This window comes from Danio aesculapii, chromosome 15 (assembly GCF_903798145.1).
Source record: "Danio aesculapii chromosome 15, fDanAes4.1, whole genome shotgun sequence".
NCBI lineage: Eukaryota > Metazoa > Chordata > Actinopteri > Cypriniformes > Danionidae > Danio > Danio aesculapii.
Window position 1 is genome coordinate 44,122,221 of NC_079449.1, and position 23,149 is coordinate 44,145,369.

At 34.7% G+C, this 23,149-nt stretch overlaps 1 protein-coding gene across 5 annotated transcripts in view; it reads right to left on the minus strand.

The window, feature by feature from the left end:
- Positions 1 to 76: 76 nt before the first annotated feature.
- The window catches only part of dock10 (dedicator of cytokinesis 10), a 167,497-nt gene continuing 144,424 nt past the window's right edge, over positions 77 to 23,149 (minus strand). For 4 of the 5 annotated variants that reach the window (XM_056473282.1, XM_056473285.1, XM_056473281.1 and 1 more), the window contains 10 exons: positions 19,803 to 19,901; positions 18,274 to 18,380; positions 18,066 to 18,188; positions 17,001 to 17,114; positions 11,126 to 11,272; positions 9,058 to 9,268; positions 6,661 to 6,851; positions 5,826 to 5,926; positions 4,575 to 4,713; positions 77 to 679 (listed from right to left, as the gene is read on the minus strand). In XM_056473282.1, the coding sequence (XP_056329257.1) occupies positions 632 to 679; positions 4,575 to 4,713; positions 5,826 to 5,926; positions 6,661 to 6,851; positions 9,058 to 9,268; positions 11,126 to 11,272; positions 17,001 to 17,114; positions 18,066 to 18,188; positions 18,274 to 18,380; positions 19,803 to 19,901 (1,280 nt within the window). In that variant the 3' untranslated portion in view covers positions 77 to 631. The remainder of the gene's footprint in view (positions 680 to 4,574; positions 4,714 to 5,825; positions 5,927 to 6,660; positions 6,852 to 9,057; positions 9,269 to 11,125; positions 11,273 to 17,000; positions 17,115 to 18,065; positions 18,189 to 18,273; positions 18,381 to 19,802; positions 19,902 to 23,149) is intronic. The other variant, XM_056473284.1, reaches the window with a different exon arrangement.

The window sequence follows — 23,149 nt, forward strand, 5'->3', positions numbered from 1 at the left end:
TCTGTTTTGAGCAACAAAATTTGTATTCAAAGTCCCACTTAAAAATAAAAACACAATGACAAACACTTGAATAGCATCTTTTAATATATAAAAAGGAACATTTAAAATTTGAATCTTATTTACAATTTACAACAGTACATGAAGCAGAAGGAAAACAATCATTAAAAAATGTATAAAATTAACATTTATGTTTGTAATGAATGAGCTGGGAGTTTAAGAAAGTTAGGACGGGTTTTACATTCACTCCGAGACTAGAGATGTGTTCAACACAATTATATAAGACGACAGAATGAAACTTAATCCTAACAGTATTCATAGATCAGTAAAAAACGATGAAGTGAAAGCCCTGTATGTGGATTTGCTTAGTTGAACACAGCTCAAGTTAATAAGGTCACTGTTTTATTTATTGATTTGTTATTAAAAGAAGGTCTATAAAAAAGGCATATTGGATGCTATGTACCTGTAATTCTTGAGATGATATTGGCAAGCTTATTGTGTGTGCGCAAGTACTACACTGTCTTTCTGTTTCATCCACAAAACTACAATACTTTCCTTTTGTGTCCATATACTGATACTCCTAGGCAGAATAAAAACACATGTCTGTGAGCAGTTTCCCAAACTCACTAGCAGCTCAGATGGCACTGTGTCGCTCTGTTCCTGGTTGTCTCGTGTACGGTATCTTTAAAAGATAGAAACATACAAACAAACAAAGAGTAATTATTACTTCATAAAGCAGATATTTTCATTTCTTGATGCTGATTGGTCAACAGCTGTGTTTTATTCATAAGGCACAACTGTGAATGCTTCGTTTAACTGTTTTGTATGTCACTGCTCGACACTCGTAGTTAAAACAATGTCAATATATATATATATATATATATTTAATTAATTTATATATATATATATATATATATATATATATATATATATATATATATATATATATATATATATATATATATATATATATATATTAATAAAAATTATTTAAGCAATAATCTTCAATTAGAGACTGTGCCGTTCTGGAGATACCTAGTTTCTTAAGTGTGCTGGGAATGTTACTGTAATTAAAAGTTTCAGGTATGATACTATGTTCATCGAGTATTGTTTATGATGCTTTCTATAGATCAACTAGGCTGTGCTGTTGTTTTAAAGGGCGCCTATTATGCAAAAATCACTTTTATAAGGGGTTTAAGCACAGGTGTGTGTCAGCAGTGTGTGAATATAACCAGCTTCAAATGGTAAACATGTATTAAGTGTATTGTTTATAATCACACTTGATATAAACAGTCTGCAGAAACACTTTGATTGACATTCTCCTTTTGTATGATGTCATCAGAGGGGGAAAGCCCCGCCCACTAGTGACCATCTCTCCCTCATTAGCATAGGATGTTAGTCTAGTTTTTGAATCTGCCACTATGCTGACACACAGATATCTGTAGCTCCGCCCTCTGTTAAAAAGAGCACAATCTCATTTGCATTAAAAGCGACAGTCACCAAAACGCAGATTTCAGAGAGTTATAAAACATTATTTGTGTTATTTTGAGCTAAAATGTCACAAACATGCTCTAGAGACTTATTTTACATCTTGTTAAAAGGGGTATAATAGGTCCCCTTTAAAGGGAGGAGCTAGATTATATATTCTTTAGGTGAATATTTAATCAGTGCAAGTAAACACACTGAATTTAAAATTTTTATTTTCCTAAATCAGATTTCAAAGTCAGACTATTTGCTTCTGCGTTTTGATTGGCTCCTCTGTTGACGTCACTTTGACCGTTCAGCCACAATATTCTTAACCACGCCCATTTTACCGTTGCTATGAGCGAATGGTGCCAAAAAGAAAGCCCCGCCCCCCCTACTCAATATTCCGCTTCAGTTGGAAACACATTAACATGAAACTAAAATCTCAGCAATTCACGGTTCTCGCTGACTGTAAACACACAGCCGAAACAAGACACACTGTAAAAAATATCTGAATGTGAATTGCATTATAGGCGACACGGTGGCTCAGTGGTTAGCACTGTGGCCTCAAAGCAAGAAGGTCGCTAGTTCGAGTCCCAGCTAGGTCAGTTGGCATTTCTGTGTGGAGTTTGCATGTTCTCCCCGTGTTGCAGTGGGTTTCCTCCAGGTGCTCCGGTTTCCCTCACAGTCCAAACACATGCGCTATAGGGAAAATGAAGGACTAAATTGGCCATAGTGTGTGTGGGTGTTTCCCAGTACTGGGTTGCAGCTGGAAGGGCATCCACTGCGTAAAACATTTGCTAGAATAGTTTGCGATTCATTCCGCTGTGGCGACCCCTGGTGAATAAAGGGACTGAAGGAATGAAAATGGCGAAGGAAAATTAATGAATTTCATTATGGGATGTTGATTTCTGCTCTGTCGACTTTTGATGTTGAAAATTCAACTCTACAGTTCAACAAAGAGACTTTTATTGACATTTTAGTCGTTTAAAATGATAATATCATGTATAATAAATAATATCTAGAGAAATAAATCTGTAAAATAGCAGAAAATGTACTGGTAGTGTATTACAAGGTTTTTTTGTAGTGTAATATACAACACAAACCCAGACACTATAGCACTGCAAACTATTAAAATGTCAATAAAAGTCACTTTTTTAAAGCTTAAAAGCTGTTGGATTAAAAAAAAAGCTCCCATAATGCAATTCAGAAGCATAAATAAATGGGGAAAAATTAAAATACGCATCACAAAATACGTAATAATACAATAATAATAATATAATGCCAGCGCACAGCAATGTAAGAAAGCTCATCATGCAAGAATCTGTCCGCAAACAACATAGCAGTTTTATCTTCCTCCTGGAAACTATTTTTCTAAGAAGCACAGTGTGAATTTACTAAAACAACAACATAAGATCAGGGTTTCCATGCTTCTTGAAAGTACTTGAATTTCAGGCACACAGATGCAAGGCCTTAAAGGGCACCTATGGTAAAAAATCTACTTTTCAAGCTGTTTGGACAGACATATGTGCATGTATGGTGTATAGACCATCATATTGGGGTGATATAAGCACACCCAGTGCTTTTTTTTTTCAATTTAACAACATAAAAAACGGTGGACCAATTGGAGCTGTTTTCAAATCGACCGCAACTTTACGTAGGAGAGCGGTCCCCCGCCCACCAATATTGATTGACAGGCGCGTCATCATATCCTCAGTTTGTTGATTCACGTCCGCCATTTTCAGCGTGAGTCGAAGCGATAACACTAAAGGAACACCCTAGCTCTATTTTTAGATGCAAGGCTCATTGGGCTCAACACAAGAGCATTATTCTCCACATTATCACTCTAATCGGAATTATTGGTTGTATCTTTAGGTAGGTTTGCAAACATGTGTACTTCTCATTGAGTCTACCTTATACTTCAGCCGTTTGCATTTCTCACGATCCCAGAAGCTCCCTGTGATCTTAACTAGCATGCGTTTTAGAATTCTAAACAGGTTTCAATCAGGGTACACTCAAGTCGACGGCTGGGCGCCGCGGACCGCTGCAGAAACCTATGTTTAGAATTTAAAAATGCGTGGCGCGACGATTCGGGACACTTCATGTTTCTGCCGCGCCACAGAGAGTGTCTGGTGTGCCGTGTCGCGACTTCGAGCGGCGCATCCGGTGCCTCAGTCAAAGTTAATTCAGTGTGTGTGGTTATTAGTTTCTGTGTACAAGCTCGGCACTTGAAACTAGCACACAGTTAGCTGTAAAACTGTACAAAGACACAAATGATTTTGTACTCTCTGCTTGGTCTGTGTCAGAGCCGTATATGTACGACTGAATGGTGATCCTCTCACTCCTTCTCCGTCTGCCTGTCAGACTCTGTTGCAAACGAAGAGCGAGTGAGCTCATGGCCCCGCCCCCTTGTTACGTTGGCGGGAAGCCGAACTTAATTTACATGTGAAGCAACACACCCCTAAATCAGCGAACTGTGGACACGCCCCCAACATGACACTATTTAACACATTATAATAAAAAAATCTGAATTGTGTTTTAAACTGAACCTAAATTGACACAGAAGAGCCATAATATTAATATTAAATCATAAAAAAAGAGGTAAACTATGTGCCATTTAAAGTACTTAAAAACAAAACACAGGTCCTTGAAAGTGCTCAAATTAAATCTAAAATTAAATTTGTTTATGGTTTTATGTCAACGATAGTACTCGATTGTCAAAAACAGAACGAAAAAATGTAGAAATTTAAATTCTTCTACAATAACACTGACAAATAACACACATTCAGTGATCAATGTTTCAGAAACCTTATTTGAATATCCCTAGTATTGAACTGCACACATTTCCTTAGAGTTCTTTGATCATTCATTCATTCAGTTTCCTTCGGCTTAGTCCCTTATTAATCAGGGGTTGCCACAATGGAATGAACCGCCAACGATTCCAGCATATGTTTTACACAGCGGATGCCCTTCCAGCTGCAACCCAGTACTGGAAAACACCCATACAATCTTGTATTCACACACACGCGCTGCTTTAAAAAGTCCTTGAATCTGCTGTTCATTAATAACCCAGTAAGATATTAATACATGTATTTTCTGCATTGTGTACTGACCTGCTCATTCATAATGGCGGAGAGCTCCGTGAGCATGTCTTTATAGTGAGCTTTCATCTCGCTCTGATACTCAAACTGATCCTCTTTTATTAGCCGCTCGTTCACACTCAGAGCCTGTCCACACGCTTCTGCAAACTGTCTGCAGGACAAGAACAAGACAATTACAATTGTCTTCCATAATACTTAACGCACAGATATTCAAAAGGTCATCAAACTGTTCAACATATTAGAGTTTTACTAATGATGTCCGAATGTAAGCATGTTCAAAATAGTTCAATAATAGTTCAATCAAAACAGTTAAGTAATTATGTTAGCATCATGATAGAAAATGCTGATTAAAACATTGGGAATGTGCATAAACATATTAGTTTCACAATAATTATTGCTTTTACAGTTATTGAATTGTAATCAAAATCAGACAAAGTTAACATAATTTTATTAATTACTAAAATCTTTAATTAACCAATAATAAACTACATGAAATCAACTGAAATATACAAGAAAAGCTCTATCCCAGGGGTCACCAAACTTGTTCCTTAAGGGCCGGTGCCCTACAGATTTTAGCTCCAACTCTAATCAAACACACCTGAACAAGCTAATCAAGGTCTTACTAGGTATACTTGAAACATCCAGGCAGGTGTGTTAAGGCAAGTTACAAGCAGGTGTGTTTGATTAGGGTTGGAGCAAAACTCTGCAGGGACACCGTCCCTCCAGGACCGAGATTGGTGACCCCTGCTCTATCCAATATTTTTGAGACCAGGCATGAACAGACTGAACTGGTCACTCTAGGCCAGGGATGGGCAAACTCGATCCTGGAGGGCCGGTGTCCCTGCATAGTCTTGCTCCAACCCTAATCAAACACACCTGCTTGTAGCTTTCTAGTGATCTTAAAGACACTAATTAGGGTGTTCAGGTGTGTTTGATTAGTGTTGGAGCAAAACTCTGCAGGGACACCGGCCCTCGAGGATCGAGTTTGCCCATGCCTGCTCTAGGCTGACTCATTTGTATTTACTGAATAATGATGCACCGCCAGCATGTACCTACTGTCAAGCTGCTCTCACCATGAAACATAATTTAATGGAATGTGAAAGACAAGGTTAAGTACCATTAGACAAGATTTTTAAAATGAAAACACTCTGATGCATGTTTTTTTGAAAAGGTATCACCAGGATGATTTAAAAGTTCTAAAACTTTTTGCTTTAAATGTTTTATATGAAGCCTTAATGATAGGATCAGTGAATAAAGCAGTACCTGAAGATTTCTTTCAGGAGTTTGACCTGGTTGTCTGGGTATTTCTTGGCATTTTTTTCCTCTAGGAAGGCTCGGGCGTAGGCCATGGGTCCTGCATTTACCTGCGAAATATTTAATAAATAAAAACAAAATCATGGAATATATTCGAAATTTACATTCTTATTAAATAGAGGTAATTAGCTATTTATTTATTTATATTCTTATTATTTAAGATAGCAAGAGAGACTGCATAATAAGTCCTTAGTGGGAGAGAAACTCAGCGTTTTCTCAGTGTAAACTATAAACTACAGCTGAACAAATCATTATAAAACAGGTAAGTCGATCTTTCTATGTTGTAGTGCTGAATTTATACCATAGTAATCTGATAGTGTTTGCTTTGCTTTGGCCTTTTCCGGGTTAATTATTGTGATATCCCGATTGCAAATGAATTACTGGGAAATCTCTGTAGACTGATGGCATTTCATGCAGTTCAGCCTTATAATCTTAAAATGTCAGCAAAATCACCTGTTTTGTCATCACTTTAGAGACAATACTCTACATTAAACAAGAGAATCAGTCAAATGCTAGCCCTAAACTGACGTTTATTAGCAATGGTTTCTGCTGTTCTGTCAGCTGCAGATGTCAATGAACAGTGGAAGAAAGTAGTTCTTCATGCAAAAGGATTTTGACACTCTCCGTGTTTGATTTTCATTTTTTTATATACATGGTTATGCTGTCAAACTTCTGCATAAATGCAATATCACTCTCGTAGCAGTGCGATATGGCTGTATATAGTCACTGGTGGGACACTAAGGCACTCATATATTGCTCATATATATCTTGTATCTGCATTTACCTTGACGCTGACGCTGCCCTGCAGTTTGAGCTGCAGACGGATCATGTCCACCTCCTCCATATTGCACAGCTGTTTGAGTTCAGACACTTTTCGGCTCATCTCGTCTATCGCCACCTCAATAGGGTTCATCTCGGTGCTCTGTTGCTCCACCACCTCTATACGCTTCTTTAAGAAAGGGAAACTAGAGCTCGCTGCAACACACACACACACACACACACACACACACACACACACACACACACACACACACACACAAACACACACAATATGATTAAAATATATATGTCAGAGTGTTTCTATATATTATGTACAGTTGAAGTCAGAATTATTAGCCCTCCTGTTACATTTTAATTCTTTTATATTTGTTTAGTTTTTAAAGTTTTGTGTTGTTTCTAGTCCAAATATCTAAAAATTCTTACCAAACCAACAGATTTACTCATTTTTTAAAGTAAATTCAACTAATCACTTTTAAATCAACAAGTTTACTCACTTTTTTGAGTAAAGTCAACTAATTTCTTGTGGGTTTACTGACTTTTTTAAAAGTAAATTTAACTAAAAGCTTTTAAAGGAACAAGTTTTCTCACTTTAATTAATTTCTTGAGGATTTACTTGTTTTAGTAAATTCAACTAATCGCGTTTAAAACAACAGGCTTTCTCACTTTTTAAGTAAAGTCAACTAATCACTTTTAAATCAACTAGTTTACTCGCTTTAAGTAAATTCAACTAATCACTTTTAAATCAACTAGTTTACTCACTTTTTTGAGTAAAGTCAACTAATTTCTTGCGGATTTACCCACTTAAAATTAATCATTTTAAAAGCAACAGATTTACTCATTTTTTAAAGTAAATTCAACTAATCGCTTTTAAAACAACAAATTTACTCACTTTTTTAATCTCTTGTGGGTTTACTCAAAGTTATCTGATCGTTTTAAAACCAACAGATTTACTCATTTTTTAAAGTAAATTCAACTAAACGCTTTTAAAGCAACAGGGTAACTCACTTTTTTAAGTAAAGTCAACTAAATTCTTGTGGGTTTACTCGCTTTTTTAAAAGTAAATTTAACTAAAAGCTTTTAAAGGAACAAGTTTTCTCACTTTAATTAATTTCTTGAGGATTTACTTGTTTTAGTAAATTCAACTAATCGCGTTTAAAACAACAGGTTTTCTCACTTTTTAAGTAAAGTCAACTAATTTCTTGTAGGTTTACTTGCTTTTTTAAAGTAAATTCAACTAATCACTTTTAAATCAACTAGTTTACTCACTTTTTAAAGTAAATTCAACTAATCACTTTTAAATCAACAAGTTTACTCACTTTTTTGAGTAAAGTCAACTAATTTCTTGCGGATTTACCCACTTAAAATTAATCATTTTAAAAGCAACAGGGTAACTCATTTTTTTAAGTAAAGTCAACTAAATTCTTGTGGGTTTACTCACTTTTTTTAAAGTAAATTTAACTAAAAGCTTTTAAAGGAACAAGTTTTCTCACTTTAATTAATTTCTTGAGGATTTATTGAGGATTAATCGCGTTTTTAAAACAACAGGTTCTCTCACTTTTTAAGTAAAGTCAACTAATTTCTAGTAGGTTTACTCGCTTGTCTAAAGTAAATTGAACTAATCACTTTAAATTAACTAGTTTACTCACTTTTTAAAAGTAAATTCAACTAATCACTTTTAAAGCAAGACGTTTACTCCTTTTTAAGTAAAGGGAACTAATTTATTGTGGCTTTACTCGCTTTTCTAAAGTAAATACAACTAATCACTTTTAAAGCGTGACGTTTACTCCTTATTAAGTAAAGGGAACTAATTTATTGTGGCTTTACTTGCCTTTATAAAGTAAATTCAACTAATCACTTTAAATCGACAAGTTTACTCACTTTTTTAAAGTCAACTAATTTCTTGTAGGTTTACTCACTTTTTAAAGTAAAGTCAACTAATCACTTTTAAAACATCAAGGTTACTCACTTTTTAAAACAAGTTCAACTAATCGCTTTTAAACCAACAGTTTTACTCACTTTTATAAGTAAATTCAACAAAACGCTTTTAAAGCAACAAGTTTACTCACTTTTTTAAGTCAACTAATTTCTCATAGGTTTACTCACCTTTTTTAAAAGGAAATTGAACTAATCACTTTTAAACCAACAGGGTAACTCACTTTTTTAAGTAAAGTCAACTAATTTCTTGTAGGTTTACTCACTTTTCTAAAGTAAATTCAACTAATTGTTTTTAAAGCAACAAGTTTACTCACTTATTTAAAGTAAAGTCAAGGTATTGCTTTTTACAGTAAGTCAGAAGTTCAGCTATCAATGTGTCCAGCACCTTTAATTTCATCAGAAATAAAACGGGTTATATGTAAAAAGTGGTGTTGTTTTTGATGTAATGTTGATGTATGTGTCTCACTGGTCAGGATGGTTTTCCTTTTACACTGTTCCTCCACGTCTCCATGTTTTTTTCCAGAAAGAGTGAAGGGCGTCTCAAACACAAAGCGGTCGATGTTGTGATGCCGCTCGAAGTCGGTTTTCTTCTCCAGCTGTTCCTTCTCACTAAAATAAGGCACAACGTAGGTGACCTGGATGTAGGCAAATCTGGGGTCCAAGTCTTTCGGATTCACCTGTAAAAAAAATCCACGTAACTTTAAAGTATACAGTCGCTATTAGAAAAGTAAACTCACTAGGGCCGCACAATATATCGTTTCAGCATCGATATCGTAATGTGCAAATCAGCAATAGTCACATCGCAGGATCTCAAGAGATCTCAAGTTAATTTAAACCATCTGGACAATTAGATTAGACTCTAATGATTGAGTTTATATGTTTATAAATAGAAGAAAAATATATAAATTATGTAACTTAAAAAATAATAAGAATTATATATTTATAACACTGTTATTTTATATTTGATTATAAAATATCTATATCTCAATACTGTTAGACTCATAAACTTGTTAAACAATACTTGTTTATTTCATCTTTATCTTTGTTCTGGGCAGCACGGTGGCTCAGTGGTTAGCACTGTGGCCTCACAAGGAATCTTTGTTCTATTGTTTTCATCTTTCCTTTTAATGAAATTATTTTGTATATTTCATGCAGATGCAATTTCATTTGAAATCATCCCAATCAATGTAAAATTATGAGTTTTTTCAAAATAGTCATCGTGTGAAATTACATTCATGTCACAATATATATCGCAGAAAAAATAAATAACGCAATGTCAATTTTTTACTGACAAACTTACTATGATGTTACTGGGCGGAATGAATTTAAGAGTTAGTTCACCCAAAAATAAAATTAATTACTATCTCACATGTCATTCCAATCCTTCCAATCCCAGAATGTTTTGACAGTGAACTTTTCTGGACTTTAAACGTCTCGGGGGGCCATTGCTGTCTATAGAGGATGAGGGAGCTCTCAGATCTCATCTAAAATATCCTAATTTCACGATTCAAATGAGTCATTAAAAACAGGGCTGAAATTTTTGAGTGAACCAATCCTTTAATGCCAGAGAGAAGATAAAATAATCAATAGAGATTTAAGGTGCCGTATGAAGGATTAACTCCTAGTGGCTGAACTATGTATTGCAGTCCAAATTCAAAATATTCTAGGTTTTTTTATCCGCCCCCTTTTCTGATGAGTAAATGCACATGTGGGTTGCCAGATTGATGACACAAAGGAACGAGAATGCCTGACGATTTAGCCTCACACTGTAAGCTGCTCAGCTAATGTTTTGATTTGTAATATTAGTATTATTTGCTAATTAAAAACACCTCATATGGATTTTTATAACTCTGAATCTGCGTCTTATTTCAGAGGCTGCTGCTGTCCTTTAGATATAGCATTTTTGGCCAAATCCGCATATTTTGAGGCAGCCTTCATTTTTCAAATCAGAAGCAACATGCTAGCATTTTGTGGTAAACATGAACCCTAATCTGACGTGGAAGACATAGTGAACAAATATTTGGTGCACAAAACGGTTCTTGGAGCTTCGCATGATTCCAGTTGATCTACTGAAGTCACCCAGAATGTTTTGACAGTGAACTTTTCTGGACTTTGAATGTCTCTGGACTGTTGCCGTCTATGGAGGACGAGGGAGCTCTCAGATCTCATCTAAAATATCCTAATTAAAAAACACCTCATGTGGATTTTTATAACTCCAGTCCTCCAGATTTTCCAGCACCGCATTTTTGGCCACATCCACATATTTTGAGGCAGCCTTCATGACCGAAATGAAATACATCATGTTTTCCACCAAGGCAACCCCTGGTGCTGAAATATAATTATGTAAACTGGCAGTGGGCTGGTTATAGAGGCCAAAACAAAGACTTATATGAGCTTACATCCTTCAAACTGACTTCAGCATTGTTTTTCAGATAAATAAATATGCATGATTCTTAAATATCTGCAAACATATTATAGTATGTTTATGCTTTAGAAGAGTCAAAAATGTACATACAGCAACTGACGATACACACCTTGTTGGAGTCTTGGATCATTTTGACGTTATCAGCTCCAAACTTGTCCGAATAGAGTTTGAGGAGTCTCTGAGAAATTTCGGACAGTCCTGTGAGTTTCGGCTCTTTGTAGATAAACTCCTTACTCTCCTCTTCCTCAAAAAACCCCTGTCGAACATCACACAAGATTATGACTGTAATATTTAATCTGAGAGTGGTGTTAAAGTTATTAACACAACAGCAAAGGCAACACGCTGTTAGATAGACAGCAGCGTTTGACAAAGTGCAATGAGTTCAACTTTCAATGAAGGTTAACATTAAGATGCCTGTCTGAAACCCCTTCAGTTACCTGAAAACATTCACCATCACTCACAATCAACAGCTGAAGACAAAACTATTCACCCTCCTGTGATTTTTTTTTTCTTTAAATATTTCCCAAATGATGTTGAACAGATTCAGGAAATTTTCACAGTATTTCCTCTAATATTTTTTCTTCTGGAGATAGTCTTATTTGTTTTATTTTGGCTAGAATAAAAGTTTTTAATTGTTTCAAAACCATTTTAAGGTCAATATTATTAGTCCCCTTCAGCAATATTAATATTAGTTTTGGATTGTCTCCAGAACAAACCACTGTTATACAATGACTTGCCTAATTCCCCTAACTTTACCCTGATTAACCTAGTTAAGCCTTTAAATGTCACTTTAAGCTGAATACTAGTCTCTTGAAGAATATCTAGTCTAATATTATGTGCTGTCATCATGGCAAAGAGAAAAGAAATCAGTGATTAGAAATGAGTTATTAAACTATTATGATTAGAAATGTGTTGAAGAAATCTGCTCTCTGTTAAACAGAAATAGGGGACAAAATATACAGGAGGTCTAATAATTCTGACTTTAACTGTTTATGCTCAGAATCAGGATTTGCAGAGGAGAATGATCATGTCCAGGGAAAGTGTCATATGATTATACTGAGCCATGTGTGAAATGTCACACATATTATTAGCATGTTGGAACGGATTAAGAGTTTAGCATTGTTAAAACATCTTCAATGAACCAAAGAAGAGGAAACTTACCACTGCCTGATATATATATGTGTATACACACCACACAGGAGAGAATGGAAGAGTGTTTAAACACACTGATTTCTGAGATATGCCCAGGGCAGTAAACATTCATTCAATTTCCTTCAGCTTAGTCCCTAATTTATCAAGGATCGCCACGGTGAAATGAACCGTCAACTATTCCAGCATATGTTTTACACAGCAGATGCTCTTCTAGCCACAATCCAGTACTGGGAAACACCCATACACTCTCCCATTCACACACTACGGCCAGTTTTATTCAATTCCCCTATAGTACATGTGTTTGGACTGTGGGGGAAACTGGAGCACCCAGAGGAAACCCACACCAACACAGGGAGAACATGCAAACTCTACACAGAAATGCCAACTGGCCCAGTCGGGATTCGAACCAGCGACCTTCTTGCTGTGAGGCGACAGTGCTAACCACTGAGCCACCGTGTGGCCCCAATAAATATTTACTTACTATTAAATATCTTGAGACTTGACTGATACTGTATACACTGCGAAAAATGCTTTTCCTACTTTAGATTTTTGTCTTGTTTCAAGTCCAAATATCTCAAAACTCTTAAATCAAGAAGCATTTTCTAGACAAGCAAAGCATATTGTCTTGTTTTCAGAAATAATGAGTCAATATTAAGTGAGTTTTTTCTTAAAACAAGCTCAATAATCTGCCAATTGTGTAAATTAAATAATCTTATGCCAAAGGAAAGGCAATATTATTTTGCTTACCCCATGGGCAGATTTTTTAGCTTGTTTTAAGAAAAACTTTAACTCACTTAATATTGGCACATTATTTCTGAAAACAAGCCAATATGCTTTGCTTGTCTAGAAAATGCTTCTTGAATAAGAATTTTTTGATATTTGAACTAGAAACAAGACAAAAACTCTAAATAATGAAAGCATTTTTTTGCAGTGTAGTACGTTTAATGCAGGTGATGCAGTGGCCCAATGGTAGTGCTGTCGCTGGTTCGATCCTCGGCTGGGTCAGTTGGCATTTCTGTGTTGAGTTTGCATAGAAATTTTGGCTAAAAGTGAATGAGTGTGTATGGATGTTTCCCAGAGATGGGTTGCAGCTAGAAGAGTATCCGCTGTGTAAAACATGTGCTGGATAAGTTGGCGGTTCATTCCGCTGTGGCAACCCTGGATTAATAAAGTGACTAAGCGGAAAAGAAAATGAATGAATGAATGTTTAATACACTTTGACACACTTAAAAAAAAGGAGAAAATAAACCATTGCTGTAATCTCACAAGGAAATGTTGTGGCCAATCAAAAGAGTCTGTGTTTGTTCTGATTGGCCTTTTTTCCACCATGATTTTATATTCATGTGATTTACAAGAGAACAAGGAAACAATGGCGTTTGATGTTCACGGTATGTTATTTTCAAGTACTGAAGTCTTATTATTTAGCTATGTCCTGGTACAGTTGAAGTCACAGTTAATCACCCTCCTGTGAATTTGTTTGTCTTTATCAAATATTTCCCAAATGATGTTTAACAGATTCAGGAATTTCTCACAGTATTTCCTATAATATTTTTTTCTTCTGGAGAAAGTCTTATTTTTTTATTTTAGCTAGAATAAAAGCAGTTTTTAATTGTTTTAAAGCCATTTTAAGGTCAATATTATTAACCCCCTTAATCAATATTAGTTTTGGATTGTCTCCAGAACAAACCACTGTTATACAATGACTTGCCTAATTACCATAACTTTACCCTAATTAACCCAGTTAAGCCTGTAAATGTCACTATAAGCTGAATACTAGTGTCTTGAAGAATATCTAGTCAAATATTATGTGCTGTCATCATGGCAAATATAAAAGAAATCAGTTATTAGAAATGAGTTATTAAAACTATTATGATTAAAACTTAGAGGCTAATAATTCAGGAGGGTTAATAATTATGACTTCCACTGTATATCCAGATTTTCATTTTATGTCATGTTTAAAGTTGGATTGAAGGAAGGATGCCAGACCACAAAATCTCATGTCAGCTGGCTGGATTGCAGTCTTTTGGAGTGAGTTCCTCCACCTCATGTTACTGTACATGATGTTCCTGATCTAACAATGTTTTGGGAAAGTGCATGCAGATCTGTTTATCTCCACTAAGGCCATTCCCAATGTATTTAGGTTTGGGCAGGGCCGGCCCTGTACATTTGGGGGCCCCAAGCAGAATGATTTTGGGGCCCTACCTTGCTCTACCTTGAGTATTACCATTGCAAACCGGCCCACAATCACTTTATTGCTAATTAAATACAATCAATGTAACAGGAAAGTAAAGCCTGATTTCTTCTATTTAATAACTCTCTGAATGACTTGAACATTTTAAAACAGGACTGTTTCTGTCAACTAGCAGCTTCAAAGATAAAGAATTAAACTATGTTTAATAAAGGGACCAGTGACTCCTACTCCATGGTCCTTCTGGAGTGTTTGAATCATATTTTATTAAAGGGCACCTATGGTAAAAAATCTACTTTTCAAGCTGTTTGGACAGACATATGTGCATGTATGGTGTATAGACCGTCATATTGGGGTGATATAAGCACACCCAGTGCTTTTTTTTCAATTTAACAACATAAAAAACGGTGGACCAATTAAAGCGGTTTTCAAATCGACCGCAACTTTACGTAGGAGAGCGGTCCCCCCGCCCACCGATATTTATTGACAGGAGCGTCATCATATCCTCAGTTTGTTGATTCACGTCCGCCATTTTCAGCGTGAGTCGAAGCCATATCACTAAAGGAACACCCTAGCTCTATTTTTAGATGCAAGGCTCATTGGGCTCAACACAAGAGCAATATTCTCCACATTATCGCTCTAATCGGAATTATTGGTTGTATCTTTAGGTAGGTTTGCAAACATGTGTACTTCTCATTGAGTCTACCTTATACTTCAGCCGTTTGCATTTCTCACGATCCCAGAAGCTCCCTGTGATCTTAACTAGCATGCGTTTTAGAATTATAAACATAGGTTTCTATCAGGGTACACTCAAGTCGACGACTGGGCGCCGCGGACCGCTGCAGAAACCTATGTTTAGAATTCAAAAATGCGTGGCGCGACGATTCGGGACAGTTCATGTTTCTGGTGCGCCACAGAGAGTGTCTGGTGTGCCGTGTCGCGGCTTCGAGCGGCGCATCCGGTGCCTCAGTCAAAGTTAATTCAGTGTGTGTGGTTATTAGTTTCTGTGTACAAGCTCGGCACTTGAAACTAGCACACAGCTGGCTGTAAAACTGTACAAAGACACAAATGATTTTGTACTCTCTACATGTACATGTACGACTGAATGGTGATTCTCTCTCTCCTTCTCCTCTGAGTCTGCCTGTCAGACTCTGTTGCAAATGCAGAGCGTGTGAGCTCATGGCCCCGCCCCCTTGTTACGTTGGCGGGAAGCCGAAATTAATTTACATGTGAAGCAACACACCCCTAAATCAGCGAACTGTGGACACGCCCCCAACATGACACTTTTTAACACATTATAATAAAAAATCTGAATTGTGTTTTAAACTGAACCTAAACTGGCACACTCAGAAGAGCCATAATATTAATATTAAATCATAAAAAAGAGGTCAACTATGTGCCCTTTAATTTGGCAAACAGATTGAAGATTCTATGAAAAATTCTAGATTTTTTAAATTTTTTTTAATGAATTCCAAAAGTAAAATCTCTGCTATGAAAGACAGTAATTAGAAACAAAGACAATAATTAGCCAAAAGTGAAAATGCACTACTTAGTAATAAAATTTACATTCTGAACTCATTAAAAACTCAAGAAAACAACAAAACAATTAACATTAATGCAAAGATTGATTCATAAATAATACAACCAATAAGCAAATAATATAAAGTAAATATGAAAAATATTCAAATAAAAAACAGAGAAAAAGGGAAGCAACAAATACTGGGTTAATGTTAATACCCAAACATAAACTTTATTATTCCCTTCAGTCTCCTTCCCTGTTGCTTACATTTGAGACACAAGGGTCCAGTGCTTATATTACTATGATTAATTCAATTAGGACATAACTGTTCTAAACACGTCTCAGGAAAAATATTACCAGTGTGCAAAATATGTCAGTGAAAGACTCTTTAATATTGCACCAGTAAAATGCGTTTTACACTAGAAACTGGTCTGTAAAATTAGGACAAAATCAAATATTTCATATAAGCAGACGAGGTTTATTAATCTGTATTTGCCTATTTTCGATAAATGTGCTATTAGATTATGTCTTTACCATCATCATTAGCACTTAAAAGCGATGCTAAAATGATTTTGTGCTTGTCAGTTTTTCTACGTCTGAAGAACGTTAGTTTCGTTTCATTTTTGCGTTCCAATTTCTAAAATAAATCAGGTATATAATGGCAGGCAATGAAGCAAAGGCCATGGCTGTGTCCATGCACGGGCTCGCGTTATAGTGTTGACCGGTCAGTCATGCAGGTTACCTTGGAAGAACAAACTCAAACCGCGAGAACACAGAACGCATATGAGAAATGAGATGCTTCGAGCTTCCTGTTGATCACATGACCTTCACACAAAAACAATTTCAACTTTAATAAAGTTATGTTTTATTTCTTTTCAGTGAAAGTTTATAATTATTTAAGCACTAAAGCACTGTCAATGAAGATCATTTGTGAAATGCAAATAAAAATGATTTCAGCAAGGAAGTGGCTCGCACCACTAGCGGGTTGTGGGGGGCCCCTACTGGCGGCGGGGCCCTAAGCAGCTGCTTTGTTCGCTTATAGGGAGAGCTGGCTATGGGTTTGGGCACAGTATTATTAATATTTTTTAACAAGGCATGATGAGTTTTTTGCATAATGTATCTCACCTGTCCGTAGAAAGCCACTCGGTAGTACCGCCCAAATAGACGTTTCTCAGAATTCACGACTTCGTTCACCTTTAGGTATGAGCGGTGAATGTCATAGTACAGCTCTGATAGGCGCTGAAGGACACATTTAACACATAATGAAGATATATAATATAATATATATAATGTGTATTATACTCAGTGACATTTTTTTTAATAAACCTCTATTCCAATTTTGGTTCTTGCAACACATTTAAAAAAAAAAGTTGTAACAGTGACGCATTTACCACTGTGTAATGTTGCCGTTCCTTTTCACAACACTTAGAAGACGTTTAGGGATTGAAGACACCGAGTGATGAAGTGTTTAAGGTGTTATTTTGTCCCATTCCTCCTGCAAACAAGTCTTAAGGTGGGCAACAATACGGGGTCTTCGTTGTTGCATTTTGCACGTCAAAATGCACCACACATTCTCTATTGGAGACAGATCGGGACTGCAGGCAGGCCAGTCCAGTACCTGCATCCCCTTCCAGGACTGTGACCCCTGTATCCCCATCCCCTACCTGAAATACTGATAAACATCTGACCACAGTACACGTTTCCACTGTGTGATGGTCAATCCCAGATGCCAATTTACCAATTTACCTGATTACTAGCCATGAACTGCTCCTGTCACAACTTTTTTTTAAATGTGTTGCAAGAATTGAAAGAAAAACCCCAAAACAAATCATTTGTCTGCAATAAAATACAAGTCACGGTAATTTAGAAATCACCACTTTCTTTTTATATGTGTTTTCCATACTGTCCCAGCTTTTTCTGATTTGGGGTTGTTCATGGATTAAATTGAATATCATGGAAAAGACAAAAGAAATTAGCTATTTAAATGATGCTAAAAATGTGCTGAAAAGATCTTCTCTCCACCAAAATCAGAATATATATATATATATATATATATATATATATATATATATATATATATATATATATATATATATATATATATACATAAAATAATTAAAATATCACAGGGCTGCTAATACGTTTGCTTCCGACTGCATATTATAGTCCACCAATCAACATTTGTAGTACCTTGAAATCTCTTCTCTTCTCAAAGACGGCTATAACAGGTTTGTTGATCTCAGCAATCAGCTCATATCTCTCAGACTTCCAGAGATAATCCACACACATCTCCAACTGCTCCACCAGTGTGTCCTACAGAGCAGACATTTATCATTTATTGTCAGTGAAACACATTTAAAGCTCATAATCCTCTGAAATGTGTGCAGAAATGGCGTACCTCGGTGTATGGAGTGTCCTGCGTGCCAGCATCTTCTTTCATTGCTCCCTCTTCTTTAACATTAGGCGAGATATTTGTGAATGCCGCCCAACCCATACTGAAAGATGCTGCAGTTTAATACACAAAAGCATATGTTAATTATCCATGCATATAGTATCTACCCAGAAATCAGTTAATCTCAAATCAGTTTTACTCTCAATACTGTACTGTGCATCTTTAAATAATAAATATTTATTTATTTTGTAAATAGGCTCATTTTACAAGTCTCCTAAAGTTAAACAGTTGAGATTTACCATGTTTGAATTCATTCAGCTGATCTTTGGGTCTGGCAGGAGGATTTTTAGCTTAGCTTAGCATAGATCACTGAATCGGATTAGACCGTTAGCATCTCGCTCAAAAATGACAAAATAGTTATGAATTTTATTTTTCTATTTAAAGCTTGAATCTTCTTTAGTTACATTGTAAACCAAGACCAACAGAAAATGCTATGTTGCTATTTTCTAGGCTGATATGGCTAGCATACTCTCATTCTGCAGTAATAATCAAGAAAGTAGCAATTTCGGCCAAGAAAATAACAACTTTTTATTTTCTGGTGGTCTTAGTACACAAATAACTATGAAGAGTTCAGTTTTAAATAGGAAAATTATTAAAACTCTGATCATTTTCGAGCGATATGCTAACGGTCTAATCTGATTCAATGATCTATGCTAAGCTAAGCTAAAAGTGCTCCAATTAGCACCAGAGATTGGCTGAATGGGTGAAAAATGGTAAAACTCAATTGTTTACCTCTAGGAGAGCTGTAAAATGAATCTATTTATTTTAACTTCACTCTAAAAACGTTGAGCTGTTTTAACCCAACATTGGGTCAAATATTGACAAATCCACAAATGTTTGCAGTTAATCTTAAATGACAATTTTGAAACCAACATCTGGGTTTGTTTGTCCACATTTAACCCAACATTAGATTACAACGACCCAACATTTTTGAGTGATCCAGTAATCCATCAACACATTCATTCCTCAGTTCATCTACTTCACTGTCTACATGTTGTCACACAAGCTTAAATTCTTCCTTTAACAGTGCATCTTTAAATATGTACTTTTATTTATTTATTTTGTAAATAGGCTCATTTTACAAGCCTCCTAAAGTTAAACAGTTGAGTTTTACCATGTTTGAATCCATTCAGCTGATCTTTGGGTCTGATGGGAGCACTTTTAGCTTAGCTTAGCATAGATCATTGAATCGGATTAGACCATTAGCATCTCGCTCAAAAATGGAAACAATGAGTGCTTGTGTAGGACATACAGTACATTGACATTCAGGTCTGGGTCGGTTGGATTGCATTTTAGACCTTTGAAATGCAGATTTAAGACTAATTAAGGCCTTATTTTTATGCAGTTTAACACTTTTTAAGACTTTTTAAGGATCCCCAGACACCCTAAATAATAAATCATTGTTAGACATTCAGACACACTCAGAGCCCAATATGGTAAAGACTACAGATCAGGGCAGGCGGAGGTACACTCACTTTCTCCATCTTGGGGAGTTAGTAAAGGGCTACAGTTAATTACACAGGCTCCTTCTTTGCTCACACTTGACATCCGACCCTTTTCAGACTTCCAGTAACCTGTGGTTGCAGAGTGGCATCAGGTTTAACACAGGATCATTTCCAAAACTAGGGATGGACAGTTTGACACTACATGCCATGCAAGTACAGATTTGACAAAATTGTTAGGTAAGAATTATATGAATAATCGGTAACACTTTAGCTTATATAAAAATTCACACCATTTACTAATGGCTTATTACCTGTCTATTATTGAGATAGAAGCTGTTTATTAGCACTTATAAAGTATGATCTTATTCTGCATCCTTTGTCCTACCCAATACCCAAACCTAAACCCAACTAATACCTTACTATTAATATGGAGGTAATTAGTAGTCTATTGAGGCAAAAATCTTAGTTAATTGTTGGCTAGTAGCGTTAATTGTACATTAAAATAAAGTGTGACGGAAGTATCATCTGCTAAACTAAAAGACATCTAACAGACATCTTGGTTTAAAAACAAAGCAAGGATCTTTTAGTTTATTAAAAATGAAGACTAAAGCTATTGGACAAAAACATTTTCGTTAAATGACATAAAATCTATCGTTCACAATAAATGAAAGAACTAAAATTAACTTAAATAACTTAAATAAAACTAAAAAAATAACTTAAGTAAAATGATAATCGTTTAATTTGATTAATAAGCACTGATTTTCTGGCATAAAAACATGCCTAGAGATGGCGCACAACTACAGATGATGATTATTATATACAAAAACATCTTAAACAATAAAATACATGTACTATCTTTTCTTCATTTGCAAAATAATGTAAACTAGGCATGTTTAACTACACATGTGATCTTTAATATGAAGAAGATTGTCTGAATTATTCATATTTTGTACTTTAATTGGTTTAAGTTGTATTTGTATGGCTTTAGGTTTAGTTTTTACACAAATTATTACTTAATTTTCACTACAAGAGTTAATGTGAGCTAAGCAAACATCAACGTTTGATCTGGTCGACACTGGATGTGAATTACTTGTAGAATTACTCAAATTAAAACTAAAAATAATATATCTAAACTAAAGTGGCTCACAAAATAAAAAAACTAATCTAAAAAAACATTAATGAAACCAACTGAAATGAACAGAAAATTAAAAATATAACATCGAAATAAAACTAAATTAAAAAATGCAAAACTATAATACGCTTGAAATGAGGCTGAATTTGATCTCAAAAAATTGAATAGACGATTAGCAGTAGTTCATAAAGAGATTAGTCATCAAATAGACAGGAAAGAATTACTACACGCCTATTTTTAGACTATTATTGTTGAACATGTCGATTACACGGCTATTATTGTTGAACATGTATTATATTTTTCAGCCCAAATTTAGCTGTGTATTAGATCTATTAAATGTCAATTAGATGTCTATCAGATCTATTAGAGTTTGTTAGATATCTATCAGATCTATTAGAGTCTATTAGATATCTATCAGCACTATTAGACGTCTAATAGATCTATTAGACATCTATTGCTACTATTATACTATTAATATTAGACATCTATAAGTAAACTTGACCTTGATCTATTAGATGTATTTGATGTCTATTAGATCTATTTGATGTCTATTAGATGTCTATTAGTCATCTATTAGATCTACTAGTCATCTATTAGATGTCTATCAGATCTATTACACATCTATCAGACGTCTATTATATCTATTAGAGTCTATTTGATATCTATTAGATCTTTTAGACATCTATTAGATCTATGTGACATCTTTTAGATGTCTATTAGATCTATTTGACATCTATTAGATGTCTATTAGTCATCTATTAGCTGATTATTAGAACTATTAGTCATCTATTAGACGTCTATTCGATCTATTAGGTGTCTATTAGATCTACTAAAGTCGTTTAGATATCTATTGGATCTTTTAGATGTCTATTAGATCTATTAGACATATTAGATCTATTTGACGTCTATTAGATGTCTATTAGTCATCTATTAGACGATTATTAGAACTATTAGACATCTATCAGGTGATCTATTAGAGTCTATTAGATATCTAATAGATCTTTTTTATGTCTATTAGATCTATTAGACATATATTAGATCTATTTGATGTCTACTAGATCTATTTGATGCCTATTACGTGTATTAGACATCTATTTGTTGTCTATTAGATCTATTAGAGTCTATTAGATATCTATTAGCTCTATAAGACATCTATTAGATCTATTAGACATCTATTATTATAATATTAATATTAGACATCTATAAGTAAACTTGACCTTAATCTATTAGATGTATTTGATATCTATTAGATCTATTTGATGTCTATTAGATGTCTATTAGTCATCTATTAGATCTATTAGTCATCTATTAGATGTCTATCAGATCTATTAGACATCTATCGGATATCTATTAGATCTATTAGAATCTATTAGATATCTATTTGATCTTTTAGACATCTATTAGTTCTATTTGACATCTATTAGATGTCTATTAGTCATCTATTAGCTGATTATTAGAACTATTAGTCATCTATTAGATGTCTATTCGATCTATTAGGTGTCTATTAGATCTACTAAAGTCATTTAGATATCTATTGGATCTTTTAGATGTCTATTAGATCTATTAGACATATTAGATCTATTTGACGTCTATTAGATGTCTATTAGTCATCTATTAGACGATTATTAGAACTATTAGACATCTATCAGGTGATCTATTAGAGTCTATTAGATATCTAATAGATCTTTTTTATGTCTATTAGATCTATTAGACATATATTAGATCTATTTGATGTCTACTAGATCTATTTGATGCCTATTACGTGTATTAGACATCTATTTTTTTGTCTATTAGATCTATTAGAGTCTATTAGATATCTATTAGCTCTATAAGACGTCTATTAGATCTATTAGACATCTATTATTATAATATTAATATTAGACATCTAAAAGTAAACTTGACCTTAATCTATTAGATGTATTTGATATCTATTAGATCTATTTGATGTCTATTAGATGTCTATTAGTAATCTATTAGATCTATTAGTCATCTATTAGATGTCTAGCAGATCTATTAGACATCTATCGGATATCTATTAGATCTATTAGAATCTATTAGATATCTATTTGATCTTTTAGACATCTATTTGATCTATTTGACATCTATTAGATGTCTATTAGTCATCTATTAGCTGATGATTAGAACTATCAGTCATCTATTAGAACTCTATTAGATCTATTAGGTGTCTATTAGATCTACTGAAGTCATTTAGATATCTATCGGATCTTTTAGATGTCTATTAGAT